This window comes from Moschus berezovskii, chromosome 2, assembly GCF_049115385.1.
Source record: "Moschus berezovskii isolate FMDL1 chromosome 2, NW_MosBer_1.0, whole genome shotgun sequence".
Classification (NCBI taxonomy): domain Eukaryota; kingdom Metazoa; phylum Chordata; class Mammalia; order Artiodactyla; family Moschidae; genus Moschus; species Moschus berezovskii.
Window position 1 is genome coordinate 38,649,788 of NC_142461.1, and position 16,395 is coordinate 38,666,182.

Genomic DNA, 16,395 nt, shown 5'->3' on the forward strand with positions numbered 1-16,395 from the left:
TCCAGGGGATCTTCACAACCCAGGGATTGAACCCAGGTCTCCTGCTTAGCAGGCATATTCTTTACCACTGAGCCACCTGGGAAGCCCCAAAGATACAGTATCAGTTGTGAATTCAGCCAGTTCTTTTCAATGAAAATGATTAGCCTGAAGCCTCAACCACCAGATCAGTTGGAACCTAAGAAATTATGCTATTGACATTTCCTGACCCTGATGTCTTTAATCACTAAATCAGGGACTGTCCACCCACCAAGCCCCTTCCTGAATACACGTGTACCCTTAGCTTAAAACTTAACACACACACTCTCCCCCCAAACCAAAAGAGAAAAAACACATTATCCACTTTCCCTGTTGGGGAGACACTGCTTTGGGAAAGATGCTCACTGTTCTTTATTGCTGAAAGCTGATCGCCGAAGAATTGATGCTTTTGAACTGTGGTGTTGGAGAAGACTCTTGAGAGTTCCTTGGACTGCAAGGAGATCCAACCAGTCCATTCTAAAGGAGATCAATCCTGGGTGTTCATTGGAAGGACTGATGCTAAAGCTGAAACTCCAATACTTTGGCCACCTCATGCGACGAGTTGACTCACTGGAAAAGACTCTGATGCTGGGAAAGGTTGGGGGCCGGAGGAGAAGGGGATGACAGAGAATGAGATGGCTGGATGGCATCACCGAATCTGTGGACATGAGTTTGAGTGAACTCCGGGAGTTGGTGATGGACAGGGAGGCCTGGCGTGCTGTGATTCTTGGGGTCGCAGAGAGTCGGACACGACTGAGCAACTGAACTGAATACATCCTTCCTTCTCAAATCTTTGGCTTGGTTGTGTCTTTTGGCTTGACTCCCACAAAGATAGGAACACAGTTGTTTCCAGTAACAAATTCACATGGAAGAAAAAAGTTTAGTCAGAGCATTCAGTTCAGTTCAGTCCCTCAGTCCTGTCCGACTCTTTGCGACTCCATGAATCACAGCACGCCAGGCCTCCCTGTCCATCACCAACTCCCGGAGTTCACTCAAACTCATATCCACAGATTCGGTGATGCCATCCAACCATCTCATTCTCTGTCGTCCCCTTCTCCTCCCACCCCCAATCCCTTCCAGCATCAGAGTCTTTTCCAGTGAGTCAACTCGAGTTTAAGGATAAGGCACTTTGTATAAAAGACAGAACTGTGATGGTAAACTTGGATCCCATGGTGGTTCTGGCCACATTCAGAGAATAACCTGGTCCTTAACATTTCTCTTGGGAAATCTATCAGTCTTTCCAAATGATCATACTTAAGCAGAGAAGTCATTCTCGGGTATTTGTCTCTCAATGTGCCCATTCTCCTTAATTTTGAAAGTTAGGGATGGAAAGCATGAGTAGAATGGAGGTCATTTGGAAGAGGGAGGAATTAGAGGTATTGAACTGAAAGGTGACTTCAGGCCAGACTATGAGGATTGAGGAGGAATGTCAAGATGAGCTCCAGGGATCCAAAACAAAGCACACCTCAGGGTCTAAAACAAACACTTTCCTGAATGAGTTAACCTATTTCCTGTGTTGAAAAATGAGAAATGAAACTCAATAAGGTGTCTTAAATATTTTAAGATTTATTTTATTATATGTGCATATTCAAACACAGAAGTCTTATCTTTCATAAATATCTTTCATAAACATTTCAATATTTATTCATATGCATTTTTTCCATGCTCTTTGGTCATTCAGTATTCATAACAAACTTTATAGTCATCTGAGGGAAATCGGCTGTGTAGTCAATGTTTTGCTTTTACCTGTAAAATGGCTAATAAAGGATTTTCATCCTGCAGTCACAGTGACTTCTGAAAAATATGGAGGTACATTGATCTGTAATCCTAAATGATCCTAAAATAACATAACTAAATTTGTCTTAAGTTTTTCCCAAATACATTCTGCCCTAACTTATTTTTATTCTCCTGAGTGTCAAACCAAACTTTGTTTCTGAAAAGGTGCAGTTAGGACCCATTGAAGTAAATGAGGAAGTGAGACTTTCTAGTCATTGCCAAGACAAGGCCATGGACTTGGAAGTGTGAGGTGACAGGGCAACAGCAAAACTTGGTGTGATAGCAGCAAATTACAGAGACTATTAAAGTCTCTGTATAACTTGATGAAGGGTATTTAATTTTATATTGGACTGTCATTCTATTTATGACCTTTTTCCCTGTTTGTCCCAACATACAGTCTATTCCTGTTCAGATACTCTCAGAGCTGGACAGCAGAGTAGAGAATGTTTTTAATTGATTCAAGGGACAAATACTAAAGAAAGGACTCTTGGTATTCTGCCCAGAGTACTCTTGGAGGCTTGAAATAGTAAACACTTTACTTCCAGCCTACTCAACAAGCCCAAACCAGACCCCCAAATTCTATGGATTTTTCTCCCAGCATTGTCATGCCCAATTATGCCTTTCGACACTATAGTTCTAAGTGCCTTGTCCCAGTGCACTCAGTAATTCAGTTTCATTTTTGGAAAAAAGAAATAAAACTTACCTAAAAGAATTACAGAAAGCAACAAATACTGAAAAGTGAAAGTTAAATGTTTTGTTGTATAAAATGGTGTATCCAGAATTTGAACTGCTTTAATTGAATCTGAGTAAATTTACACCCACTATTGTGGAGGACACATGCTCACTCCAAGGTCTCTCAAAAGTTAATTTTAGAAGAGCAATCCCTTGGTTGAGTCCAATTTTTTTGTACATGGGAAGTAGGCATCTGTTTTCATTTTCCTCTGAACAAGATAAATATTATTAAGTATCATAGCTTAAGAAATGATCTAGTATTACCAATACGATATTTATCATATGTAATAATTAACTTTTAGTCATATACTCAATAACATTTTGAATTACAAAAAATTGTTACTTATCTTGATCTTTTTCTAATCTTCTCCAGCTTTTTTTTAAAATAATTATTCCTTCAAAATCCAGGGAACAGTATTCCTGAGAATACATCTTGTGACAATCTTATGCACATCCATGTATTTTATCAATTACACACAGACATTTAACACATTACATTCAGCACATTTAAGGGCACCTTAAATGGAACAGACGTATACATCTGTAAAATCTCCATAGTCCCAGTATGAAAACATTCCTATTCTATAAGGCCCTGTTTGTCAGAGTGGAGGCTTTTTTGCAAGGTACAACATTACTTAGCTTATTGGAAAAGCTTCCAACAGACTTCCATAACACTAGAGTGAAGGAATCAGGCTAAAAGGCAGACAGGTCAGCATAGTCATGTTCAACACAGTCTATCACTTTTTAAATATATATAAAGGTATATAGGATTCTGGTCAGATATTTAACAATATTCTTAGACCCTTTTACTTTTTAAATACTTGATACAATTATACACAGAGAATTTGAGTCAAGCATCAAGGAACTGGAACAAAACACGCACATATAGGAGACTCATATAGCCCAGACATTTGTAATTACCAAACATAAGGCCTCTAACACTAAGGGAGCAGCATAATTTTAAGCAGATGAAATATATCAGCTTAGCAGGAATCATAAAACCACTTCTTTATGTGTATTTCTGCATTTTAGAACTCAGCATTAAGCATAAATGTCCTGAAAATATTGTAAAATGTAGAAGAGGTCATTTACCACCTCTGTTTTCTGAATGTTTAGATTTGAAATATTTAGTTTTGTCCTTTAACTCACAGATATCTTTCATTCTATTAGTGAATGAGACCAAAACCCCAAATTATATTGGAAAATATAAATCACAATAAAAAACAATGCCTGTTTAATAAGCAATGCTAACAGAAAAATAATTTTCCTTTGTGATTTGGGTGGGTTTAGCAGGTCTCCTTTATATATACATATGCATTTCATAACCAACATAGTCAAAGTTTAAGTGTACAGAATGGGTTCTAAGTTCATTGCAATGTAATTGTAGTCTAAACTGTAGCTTGAGTGCCAGAAAACATATACATAAACCCCACCACCATACCAATATAGGTATGTATGAGTTTTTATATGCTTAGAAGTTATGTAACAATTTTCCAATATAAACTGTTAGTTTTAAAATTTAATCTTGAACTGTAAAATGCCAATCCCTACTGTAGGACTAATAACACAGTAGATATGGCCTCATGAGCCTCCTAAGTTTTATACTTTTCTTGAAGTAACTGAACTTCAAGTTAAAATACACAAGCTGACTGTGTCTATAAAGAAATTGCACACTTTATATTTTTTCTTCATAAGCTTAACATCTAAAGGATCACATAAATTTGCTAACATTGAGAAAATTTATTTTATTGAACCAATTCTAATAACACTAATCTTAATATCTGAAAATATGCCCTTAAGGGCAGGCACAGGACACTATAAGGGAAAATAATTACATTTCCCGATATTTTCCAATGTTGGCATTGATGTCATCAGGGCTAGAAGTAGGAATACCATCTCTTTCTAGCTATTATATATATATTTAATTTTTATCATATCATAGGTTATTTATGTCTTCTTAATTTAGAATTATATCTGATAATTTCTAGAATATTCTCTGTGTTGATTATAAAATGGAATGATCTTATGGCATTAGCATTTTGATTTACAATATGTAATGAAAATGACAGTTAAAAAATAAATTGAAAAGTTCACAGTTCTAAAAATAGTATTTTTTCTTCTTCTAAATGGTTATATTTTTGATCCAAAAAAAAAAAATGGCTGCAGGCTTATTTGCTATTAATATTTAGTTTCCCCAAACTAATATTTTCCTTTTAAGTATTTTTTATCTAAATTGCTACTTGTATAGCCACCTGATTTAATGTTTTTGAAATTAGAAAAATAAACATTTGCATGAGATGTATTATGTAACCTCAAAAAATTGCATTAGTTTTTTAGAATACATTACTTTAATATTCATAGCTAAGCAGCTCTGTAACATTATATATTTTTAATTGCTCAAGGCTTCTTGAATCATAAACAATGTGCAGTGAAATGGCTCTGTCCCTTTATTCCCCCCTGGATTTCATGGTCTTTACACAACCAAACCATCTTAGCCACTGATTTTTTAAAGATGTTCATGAAACAATATGCACATTGGCAGAAAAATCTACTGGGATTTGTGCTACCCATTGGGTGTAAAGTGCTGTGTTTTCATATATTCCAAGTGAACGTTTTCAACTTTCAGCAAACTGATCCCTTCCACATCTTGTCTACACCTACAACACTTAAAAGGTACAGAACTAAACATGAGACTCATCTAGGTCTACATCCGTCTCCCCCCGCTCCGTGGGAGTAAAAGGGAACTGGCTCGCCAGCAGGGGGTTCTCCATGCCATTTTCCTCACTGATATGAAGAACTGTGTCTCCGTGCTGTAGGAGGATGGATGTCTCAAGACCTGTGAAGTCATCAGGGTCTGAGAGTTGTGTAGAGAGGGGGCTGTGTGCCATAGCACCTTGTCCTTCTGTGTCCTTCCTTTCTCCTTCTTCAGCTGGGAGGTTCTCACCCTATGACCAAAGGATCGTAACATTGAAAGGTAGAATGGATACCAGGAAAGAGGATCAAAAAATACTGTTGTCCGGCTGTGACTGGAAAGGAATCACAAGGATGGACCTAGTTTTAGCCTTTGGTATACGCGAGATTTTATGTAGGCCTTTTCAACTTTTTAAGCCTTAGTTTTCTAACCTGTTGCATGAGCCTCATTTTTTGCCATGCTCACCTTGTAGACTGTGAGGGTAAAATGAGATAAAGGTATTACAATTATTTTAACCATTAAAGACTTCAAAAATGTATATATTGCCCCTTAGCTTTCTTTAAATACCACGTGAGAAGAACATGGGATCAAAACAAGAAAAATATCTAAACAGCAACAAAAAAAGATCAAAACAAAAGTTCCTCTCAGAAGATTCTATATTTAAAGGGCTTCCCTGGTGGCTCAGATGGTAAAGAATCCACCTTCATTGTAAGAGATGCAAGAGACGTGCATTTGATCCCTGGGTTGGGAAGATCCCCCAGAGAAGGCAATGGATACCCATTCCAGAATTCTTGCCTAAGAAATCCCATGGACAGAGGAATCTGGCAGCCAGTCCAAGGGGGTCGCAAAGAGTAGGACATGACTGAGTGACTAAGTATGTATTTAAAGGTTTCATCTAAATTGGTAATTTTATTTTTTTTTTATTGAACTGTCAGCCATGTATAGTATACTGGTTTTCAGTGGTACCTTTATTTTTTTAATTTTTATTTATATATTTACTTATTTATTTTTGACCGTGCTAAGTGTTGCTACACATGGGTTTTCCTTAATTGTGGTGAGTGGGGCCTACTCTTTCATTGAAGTATGCTAGCTTCTTACTGCAGTGGCTTCTCCTCTGTGCAGCATGGGCTCCAGAGCATGGGCTCAGTAGTTGCGGCACACAGGCTCAGATGCTCCACGGCATGTGGTATCCTCCCGGACCAAGGATTGAACCTGTGTCCCCTGCATTGGCAGGCAAATTCTTAACCAATGGACCTCCAGGGAAACCCTCAGTGGTCATTTAATTATGAAATATTTCTTTAGTTTTTTCCATAACAAAGAGTATAAAGACTTCTCTTATTCCTTCTCAAGTAGATATATTCTTGGCCATATACTTTACAATTGATTTTTTTTTTTCATAATGATAGGACCAGTGTCTGACGAAACATTACTGACTCAGACTCAGCTATTCCTAGCCAGATGTATGCAAAGAGCAAGACTTGCCTGTTTCTCCAGGGCCCTCACCTGCTTGGGAGACGGGCTGTGAAGATCAGCAACAACAATGGCGGGGGACGACGTGAGCACTGGTTTGTCCATTCCTTCCGGTTTCCTGGATGGGGCTGGGCTGCAGCCCTGTGGCTGGCCTGTGGCAGGAAGTGTGTCTGCTGGGGCACCTGCTGGCTCTGGCTGAGCCTCGATGAAGGTCACAGATCGTTTTTGGTCCGCTGTAGGTCGGAAGTAGAGCATTAAATCGGAATAGGAGGATAGTAGGTGGGCAGTGCTTAATAATTAGCCTTAACCAGTGTCTCCTGACTTTCTTAGTAAAGACATTGCTGGTTTACCAATAAATGAGAGCACATTAGGCCATTAGGTACATGTTTTGATTTTACCTTCTTAGGGGCCTTCCCCATAACTCAGCCAGTAAAGAATCTGCCTGCAGTGCAGGAGACCTGGATTTGATCCCTGGGTCGGGAAGATCCCCTGGAAAAGGAAATGGCTACCCACTCCAGTATTCTTGCCTAGAAAATCCCATGGACGGAGGAGCCTGGTGGGCTGCAGTCCCTGGGGTCCCAAAGAGTTGGGCACAACTAAGCAACTAACACTTCACTTCACTTCTTACAAACAGTAGCACATGGGTAGAAAAATAATTTTTACATAAAACAACCTTTTGCATAAATTTTTTTTTCCATAAAAACAAGATCAGTACAGAGCATTAAGTGAACTTTGTCATCGCTCATAACAACTGCCAACAGGAATTAAAAGTTCCTATTACTCATCATTCCCTTGTCTTTGGTAAGACATATAACAAATCCAGTTCCTGGCTTTGGTAAATAAAACACAACCTTCTATCATCAAATTTCATAGCATTTGTGGTTCAACTTGGACTTCCCGGACCAGGGATTAAACCTGTGTCCTCTGCATTTGGCAGGCAAATTCTTAACCATGGAACCTCAGGGAAGCCCTCAATAGTAATTTTAATTATTAAATAGTTCTTAGTTTTTTCATAGCAAAGAGTATAAAGACTTTTGTAAAGACAATTCCCAAAGACAAGGGAATTATTCATTTACTTAGGTGCATGAGGAGAGAGATGGGATTGAGGAAGGTAAGGGGAAAAAAAGGCACTCAAGTTTCCTGGGAAACTTCTTCCCTTTTCCTAGTGGCTTCCAAAGGTGTTTATCTGCATGACTCTCAGTCTCTGAAGACCTTCCCCACTGTGTGGCAGGGCAGTGGGCCTGGTGTCAAGGTCTACCCAGAGGGACACAGGAGGCCTCACCGGATGGCTTTGTCTTAGGTTGAATGCTCCTGCGGGTGGTTGACAGCCGAGCCCCGTGGCGGTTTCTGGGTTCAGTCTGAGTCTTCTGACGTGACAGTAGAGGACGCCTTAGCTAAACGGAATAGGCAGAAGAAAAAGCTACCAGAAAGGATCTAACTGCTGGGAGGAAAGACTGAATTCAGAGGATTCTATGGTTTGTTCTCTTCTTTGAGGGTCTCTACAGAGTCTTATGATTATTCCTTACATTCTTAGCCAATAAACTTCTTCCTGCATATTTAAACACAAGTACTTATATAATTCTGGCATCCCCTTTAACCAACCCTATATTCTATCTTACGATTATTACCCCTTAATATAGCTTAAGAATATTAATATAAATTAAAATATTCATAGTAAGAATTTCAGGATACAAAACTAGCAGATTGCTTACCAGTCAGCCTTTGTTCATCTAAAAGCTGTTGCTGAATATATTCTAACTTTGAAGGAAAGACTGACGAAAAACACCCTAGATTCTGGGGAAATTTCCAGCCTCCAAATAAGTGCTGGGATGTTCCCATCAAAGCCACAGCACAAAGCCTCATTTAGATTTTTATTTAGATGGTACATAAATGAAACTCACCCTACCAAAGGAAATTTTTAAGGATAATCTTTACTTCAATTTCAGTTTTTTTTTTTTTTCAATTTCAGTTTTAAATAGAATCGTTAATCTTGAAATGAGGAAGAAAGAATGACTGTCTCTGCCTCTCTACAGAAAGAAGTCTTCAATGGACTTTATAAAAAATCTTCCGTAGTCAGTAGTTTGACTGGCAATGGTTTCTGGATAGGGAGCAAATAAAAATATAAGCCCACTTATTTCACCAAGTAACCAGGTTTGCTAATAAGATTCAAAGCTAAAAACAGAAGCTCCAAACTCTCCACTTTGCCCAAGCACTTACCATGTTTTAAAGTTACTCTATACTGCTTATTTCAGGTGGGGAATAAATATTTCAGGTAAAAGAGAGTCTTAATATACATAAAATAGAGTCTTAATATAAACAGTCTTAATATACATTAAAAATTGAATAGAACTGCCCTTTCATAGGATGTCTCCCCTGCCCTTTCAGGGTTGCTTACCTGCCTCAGGCCCCTCTTCCTCCCCAGTGGCTGCTGAATGAGAAGGTTCTGTTGGCCAGGTTCACTCTGCACACTTGCCACCCTGTCAAGAGCATCACCAGTATTAGCGTGCCCGGAGCAGGCACATGAGACCATCCTCTGGTGGGTGTTAGTCAAAATCACTTACAGGAAACAGTCACTTCAAAGATACCATTATCTTTGAAGGAGGGTTAGGAAAGAACCCCTGGGATGGGAATTTTCACAGGTTTAGGAGGGAGGACACGAGGCCTTGTAGCCCCAAGCTGCCAAAATTGAGATTCTGTTTTCAATCACTGATGCCGCTCTGTCATTCAGCAAAACATCGATTCGATCACACCCCTGGTTTGGAAGCCACCAAAAGGTTTAACACGTCATATGCTAATCTCAATTTTTTGTTTTTTCAAGGGTAAGGAGAAAGGTGGTGACAAACAAACACGAACAACTCTATCACATGGATGGGAACACCTTTTAAAATATTTCAATTTACATGAAAATAAGATGGACAAATATCAAACACATCAGACACAGAATCCATTTGGGTGAAGGGTCACATTCAACACATGTTTGCAGCCTGAAGTCTCTGTGACTGAGTAAATAGTCACATAGGTAGACAATGAAAATGTCTTTTAAAATTATTTTAAATTTATAAGGCTGGCAAAGTAATTAAGCTATCATTACAACTTAGTAGCTTAATTAATATTGAATAGCTGCACCCAAATATAGCACACAATTTGTAAAAGTAACAACCTGCTCCTCCCAAATTTACTGTGTATGTGTGTCTTTTATATGCAAAAATGGCTACCCGCAGTGGTCCCTATTTTAGTATTGGGTGAAGCTGAAAACACTATCATGGACCCATGATCCTTTTTCATTCTGCATGCATGTATAATAGGGATTTATAATGGGAGTGGAAGTGAAAAAAAGAAATATACTGTGCCCCAGAGAACATTGTAATCCTGTGGATGATGCCAATGTGATTAATTAATTTTGGCTTTGCCTTTGTGAAAGGAGAGTCATCTACAAATAGTTTTTACAGTAAAATAGTCCACAGAGAAATGCAGCATCAGCAACTGTCCATGAAAAGGAAAAGACTGTATGCATTCATTGTCATTTAAAAAAAAATGAGCTACCTAAACAAAATCTCCCTGCAGTTGTAGGGAGACAAGTCAGTGGCAAGATGGACAATCATACATTTCCCCTATAGTTAATTATTACACAGTTGACACAGTCACGTGTCATTTTTTAAAAGTCTTACTTATATTTCCACTAGAAGAAAAATCAATGATTCCCAAATGGAGTTTATCATAGTTTTTCTGAAATAAGGAAATAATTATATCAGAATCAGGCCATTTGGGATACACGAAATTCCATAAAGAGTTTTAAAAACAGGTGTTTTTTTAGACTTTGTTATTCACCTGAAAATCAAGTTCAAAAAGATCAACGTACGTTGTTTTTATACATATATAACCTTGTACTATAAATGACCTTTCTATGTAGATGGAAAATTACGTCAAAGGAACAATGCAATAAATTCTGATAAGCAATACAGAGGAAGTTGCTGGCATGTTTGAAATGACATCTCCTTATTAATTACACATTTTAATATGTGTCTTAAACTGGAAAAGTGAGTATTCAATTACCATATGCACAAAAGTAGAAACAAGTTTTTCCCAAATACCAAGCAAAGCTTTCACTGGAATGGATTCTTCATTGACATCTAAATGTTACCTCAGTTCCCTTGGCCGTAAAGGGAGGTTAATACTTACCATCTACCTCCCATTAAGGTAGAGAAAAGAAGTTAGTCAATGTAAAATGGTTTGAACATGAAAAGTGATGTAACATAGTATGCTTCATTGTTTTACATCTGTAATGAGTTTATTGCTTCTAGAACACCAGAAGGAAGTAGGTAATAAACAGTCTTAAAAATAATTAGGTAGAGAAAATGAAATAGAGGCAGTCCGCTTGTTTCCCTTTTATTTGGTAATCTGAGATTGTGAGAAAAAAATGGTGCAAGAAAAGAAATACATGTCACTCAGGGAGTGTTAAATGCCAAAACATAATGGTAATTTCACGATGATTATTCCAAGGAAGAATCAAAAGCATCAAAATTTTCTCTATGGATAGAGAGGTTTAAACTAAGAAATGGATCAGGTTTATAGATTTAGTATTTAGTTGCTTTATATAAATAATACATTTAGTGTTTCATGGAATGCACATATCAATGATTAAATTATAGAACATTCCCTTGGAAATACAGCTCAGCTAATATATTCTCCCTAAAAATATGATGCTAACATGTTTATGTTTGGAACATCAAAGTCTGGCTTAACTGTGTGCAGAGGATACATTAGTAATAAACAACCAGAGAAATTAATAATGGAAGTAATGCACACAGAAGTAATTTTGGGTCTATATCAAATTGGAGTTGCATATACAATGTGGTTTCAATTTAATTCTCCCCATGTCATGTAATATTTCTGTCACGTGCAGGATCTGTGATATGTGACTATCAGGTGTGCAGTATAACACCAAATAGAAGACCAGAGTGTCTGCCCTAAGCACCTCTCTAGAGAAAACTGATTGCCTAAAAATTTTAATCTTGGGAATGAGAAATGACTGATTTCCACTGTTTTGTCAAGTAAAAACATAAAACCGTAAGTATAAAAGCAAACAAAACTTTCTAAATTGAAGTTAAATCATCCTTGGTATTTCTGAGTCACTAAGCAATATTACTCTGGCAAACAACCTGGATTTTAGAGAAGTAAATATGGGTCTTGGCAGAACTGGTATGAGTCAACTGTCTACAAAAACCAAAGACCTTACTCAAAATGCAAGAAAGTAATTTATAAGCTAGAAAAATTTAGACAATGTTAGAAGACAATCCTGGAACAAATGACTTCTTTTCTCTCATTTCAGCATGAAGACTTGCAGTGTATAAACATGTTGTTTAGTTGCTAAGTCGTGTCCGACTCTTTTGCATTACAGGTGGATTATTTACACCTGAGCCACCGGCTAAGCGCTATATACAATTAATATGTATGCATATCCTAATGAAATACATATCTAATGGTATTTCTTAAAGGATAGGGGAACAAAAGGCCATTCAGTAATGCAATAAAAATTTCTGTCACTCATCTCAAAGTACAAAAAAAGTGTATTTCAACATAGAAATAGATTTAAAAATAAAAGTTTTAAATAAAAGTACTGGGTGAAACTAGTATATAGGAAATTAATTTATATTTTCATTGCTTTTGTCTATACTTTTAGTTTTAATTTTAATATGGTTAGAGAAATCTGGAGGGGGAACAGAAGGCACACAGCACAGCCATTTTCACTGGGTGATTGCCTTGTGCTGAGGAATGCATGAAGCCAGTACTGAAGGAGCCATAAAGCATTTATAGGAAACAGGGACATAAACAGTAGACAAAATCCTACTCTTTCCTTTCCCAGTAAAAGATTAGTGTTTAAAGTTTACTTAGCCTCCATAACATCCAAGAAAATGTATTTTAAATGCCACAGTATTTAGAGATTAGAGACTGGAATTCAGACAAAAAAGGGAAGGATCTGGATCTTAGTTCTCCTGCAAGAACTGATTTAACACTGGGAAAGTACACTTCTCTGTGTATCACAACAGATAAACAGATTTTTTTTAGTTATTAATTCTCAACTCCATATCAAGGTTGTTTTAATCTTTTCTACTTGGGTGTACCTGCCAAATTTTCATAGTTTGGAAATATGGATGATCATGAGATGGATAGATTATTTTTATTTTGTTTCATGCAGACCATCTATCTTGTTCAAACTTGAGTCACATTCTTATTTTCCACTGTGATTAAAATTACCCTTATGGAATCAAACAGCGTTGTAATCTCTTTTTTTTTTTTTAAAGCTAGAGTTGATTGTCAATTCCTGCCTTTCAAAATGTTCTAACATGTCCAAACAAAATTTAATTCTCAAGTATAAACCTCTACGGTTAAATGCTTGAATAACATTTTGCATGTTTATATTCTTCTGGAGAGAGAAATATGGCCCATGGTGTGTGGATTTGGGGGTGGGCATACGGAGGGAAGATCTACAATGAAGTTTCTGTATTTCTAAGAGCAAAACTTTTAAAGAAGAGAATTCTTCTATGATATACATACTATTGCAATTTATTAGTTCCAAAAGAAAAAAAAATTCACCATAGCACAGTGATTCTTAAGGACTTATACTTCTTCCTATGAATCTTTATAAGAAACCAGTTAGCACACATTAAAAAAAAAATCCTGGAAGAAATTTTCTAAAGGTCTGCAAAATTTTTATTGGTTTTCACCTATTTATTAGGTCATACTATTATCCTGGAGATGTCCTCATTTAGGAGGAAGCCTCAGACCAACTTGCCCATGTTGCCTAAAACAAGTGTTCTTTCAAAAGCAAATCCCCAGAAAGGTTATCAAAATGTGGGGTTGGGGTGAGCAGCAGGGTCTATTACTTTCTGTTAGGCATGGTTCCCGATATTCTTTAAGCTTTAGAGTCAGATTTTCCTTAGGACTACTTTGTTGAGGGCTCAGGTGTGTGCTAAATGTAATTTACATAATTAATATCTTACTGCTTCTTTAGAACCTAAAGAATCTGCACCATAAAGAAGTTTCATGCCAAAAATAAGAAAGCCTGGAAACCAAATATAAAAAGTATAGATCCTATTTTATAAACCCACCTCTTAGTAATGCCAAAAGTTCCTCTCCTCCAAAGAGAACTTGGTGACACGATGGCGTTTGAGAGATGATTCGCAGTGTATGGCAAAGGTGGACATGCTATGGCCGTCGGAATGCCTCTGCACTCATGGAACTTTTTAGAATCCAAAGTGAGTGCTTCATTTTCTGGTTTCTTAATGATCACTAACGAATCAGGGTGACTGGCATCCAGAACTCAAACACACCAATTACGGGAACAACAGATCAACAAAAGTTGATCCAAAACAGTCATCAAAGAACTCACATGATTGACTAATTCATCTATAGATAAAACCTATAGTGTTGGCTCTGAACCACCCTCAAATAGCAAGAACTTGGGGTTTATTCCAATCTATACTGGACCAAAAGCAGATTGGATTGGTTTAGACAACTCCAGATTAGTCCATTTGAACCCTAAGACTGACAAAGAGGGCCAAGTCCTTGGGAGAATTTATAAAAATTAACTCAAACTCTTGTCTTCTCTCACCAACCCCAGACTAGTATTTTATTCAGTAAGAATAGAATTTGGCCTAGTTAGAAAAGATCTGGGACAAAGTCTGATTTAATACTTCCCACTGTGGGTAGGACATTGAAATCATCTTCCGAGCTAGAGTCTCCTGTCTTGTATGTAATATTGAGCATTAAACAAATAAATGCTTCAAAACCAGTGGTTGTGGTGCTAGGCTTGGTTCAGAGCTCTTCCAATACTATGAACAATGAAGGAAACCACCCTGAGGACTACTCTGTTCTTCCCTGTCCTTGAAGTTCTCAATAATGGAATTAAGCCTGCACTCTGCAGCACCTCCACATTTACCACCAATAAGAGACTGATCTATCCAGGCAGGGGCTTGCAAACACAAATGAATGTCATGAATTATGGGGCCAGTAAAAAAATAACAACAAAAAGATACACCTGATGATGCAATAAATTTCCCATTTTCAGTTGCGAAAGAAAATGTGAAATCTGAACAAGATGCAAAAAATTAAAAAAGGACGGCCTTTCACAGGAACAGCCTCTCAACATTTCCTCATCTTTGTGATACAGCAATAAACACGGGAGCACTCACTATATAATGGAAACCTAAAAGGGCATATTTTCTCTTGAGATGAAACAAAGGCACTCTTCACATGAACAAGAAGCATTACCCCTAATGAGGATTAGTTGAGAGGTGTGAATCAACAGCACAAGATTAGGAATGTTTGACGTGGTTTATCTGAGTGTTAAAGGTGCAGGCCCCCTTTCTGAAGCTTTAAACCAATAGCCAAACCATCATATCGTTTGCATTATGAGAAGTCTCTTACCAAGAAATGTTTGTATCTGATATTTCATGGCAAGTTTGGGAGTCATCTTAGCACTGGGACAGACATTCTTTATATAAACATGGTTTGAACAAGCTATCATAACAGCCTGTCACATTGCATGCACCAAAGAGAGGGAATTATATAAATCATATTGACATTGGTATTCTTATTATAGCATCACTGTTTTCTTACTACCCATGGTATTGACTGGAAGACTTGTCTAGATTGGGGCTTCCTCATGATGGGGAATTGTATTAAAAAGCTTTTGAAAATAAAAAATTTCTTAAAGACTATCAGCATAGGAGGGAATGTTTAGCTGGGATAAATTTAATGTTTGGTATATCAAACTCTTGAGATGGTCCATGAGATAAACCCCAAGAAGAACTCCAGGGATTTTTTTTTTTCAAGTAAATTTTTTAGGCCATTTGTGATGGAGCTCTGAAGCTGAAAAATGAAAGAGGCTACACCTTTGACTTCCAGGCTCGTGTGTTTATGAGCAACAAAGGGCAAGGAATGGAAATCGATATCAAGACGGGGCGAGAGGAGACAGAGAGACAGAGAGACGGAGGAGACAGGGAACAGGTTGTTTCCCAGCACAGACACCAATACACAGGTAGCATTGACACTGTACCTAGAGAGGCTGCCCTCGGCGGCCAGGCCCTGGGAGTCATCGAGGACATTAGGTTCACTGCAGGAGGGGTAGGGAAATGAAGCATTTAGGGAAAGAAAATGCAAAGAAATGAAAAGAAAAAAAAAAGGCATGCACTTTTCTGCTTCCAAGAACCAAAAATAAATTAAAAAATTTAACAGAACAAGGAAGGAAAAGGAGACAGTCAACCATTTCACCTTGTGCTGGGTTGGTCAAGACATAGGACTCAAGGCAATGGGGAGGGGGGGCCTGTGGGTGGATATGACTCTCAGAGGAGTGATCTATTTACTGGTCAGGAGTTGGGACTTGTGATAAGCTCCGAATGGACACAGGAGCTCTGGAACACATTGCGGAATGAGTCTGTAGAAGATGAAACTATGATTCCTTTGATAACCATTTGGCCGGGTGGCTATGACTTTTCACCTGTCTTGTTTATATAATGTTTCCTTGACCAGGATCCTGCTTCTTTCTTGTGAATTGTGACCTGATCACACAGAAACCACTTACCATGAACTGTCACAACCCAACTCTTGGAGCTGATGCCATTAAGAAAAGCAAAGAAAGAACCTGATTGCACCTGCTAATTTTGCAGTGAAAAAAAAGTGAACAAATAGAAGGAAGACAACCCTGGTAT

General features: G+C 37.7%; 1 protein-coding gene across 5 annotated transcripts in view; it reads right to left on the reverse strand.

Moving 5' to 3' along the window:
• Window positions 1-4,689: 4,689 nt before the first annotated feature.
• UNC80 (unc-80 subunit of NALCN channel complex) overlaps window positions 4,690-16,395 on the reverse strand; it is a 218,111-nt gene continuing 206,405 nt past the window's right edge. For 4 of the 5 annotated variants that reach the window (XM_055398557.2, XM_088842016.1, XM_088842011.1 and 1 more), the window contains 5 exons: window positions 15,744-15,800; window positions 9,081-9,162; window positions 7,968-8,079; window positions 6,719-6,918; window positions 4,690-5,468 (listed from right to left, as the gene is read on the reverse strand). In XM_055398557.2, coding sequence (XP_055254532.2) covers window positions 5,205-5,468; window positions 6,719-6,918; window positions 7,968-8,079; window positions 9,081-9,162; window positions 15,744-15,800 — 715 coding nt within the window. In that variant the 3' untranslated portion in view covers window positions 4,690-5,204. The remainder of the gene's footprint in view (window positions 5,469-6,718; window positions 6,919-7,967; window positions 8,080-9,080; window positions 9,163-15,743; window positions 15,801-16,395) is intronic. The other variant, XM_088842019.1, reaches the window with a different exon arrangement.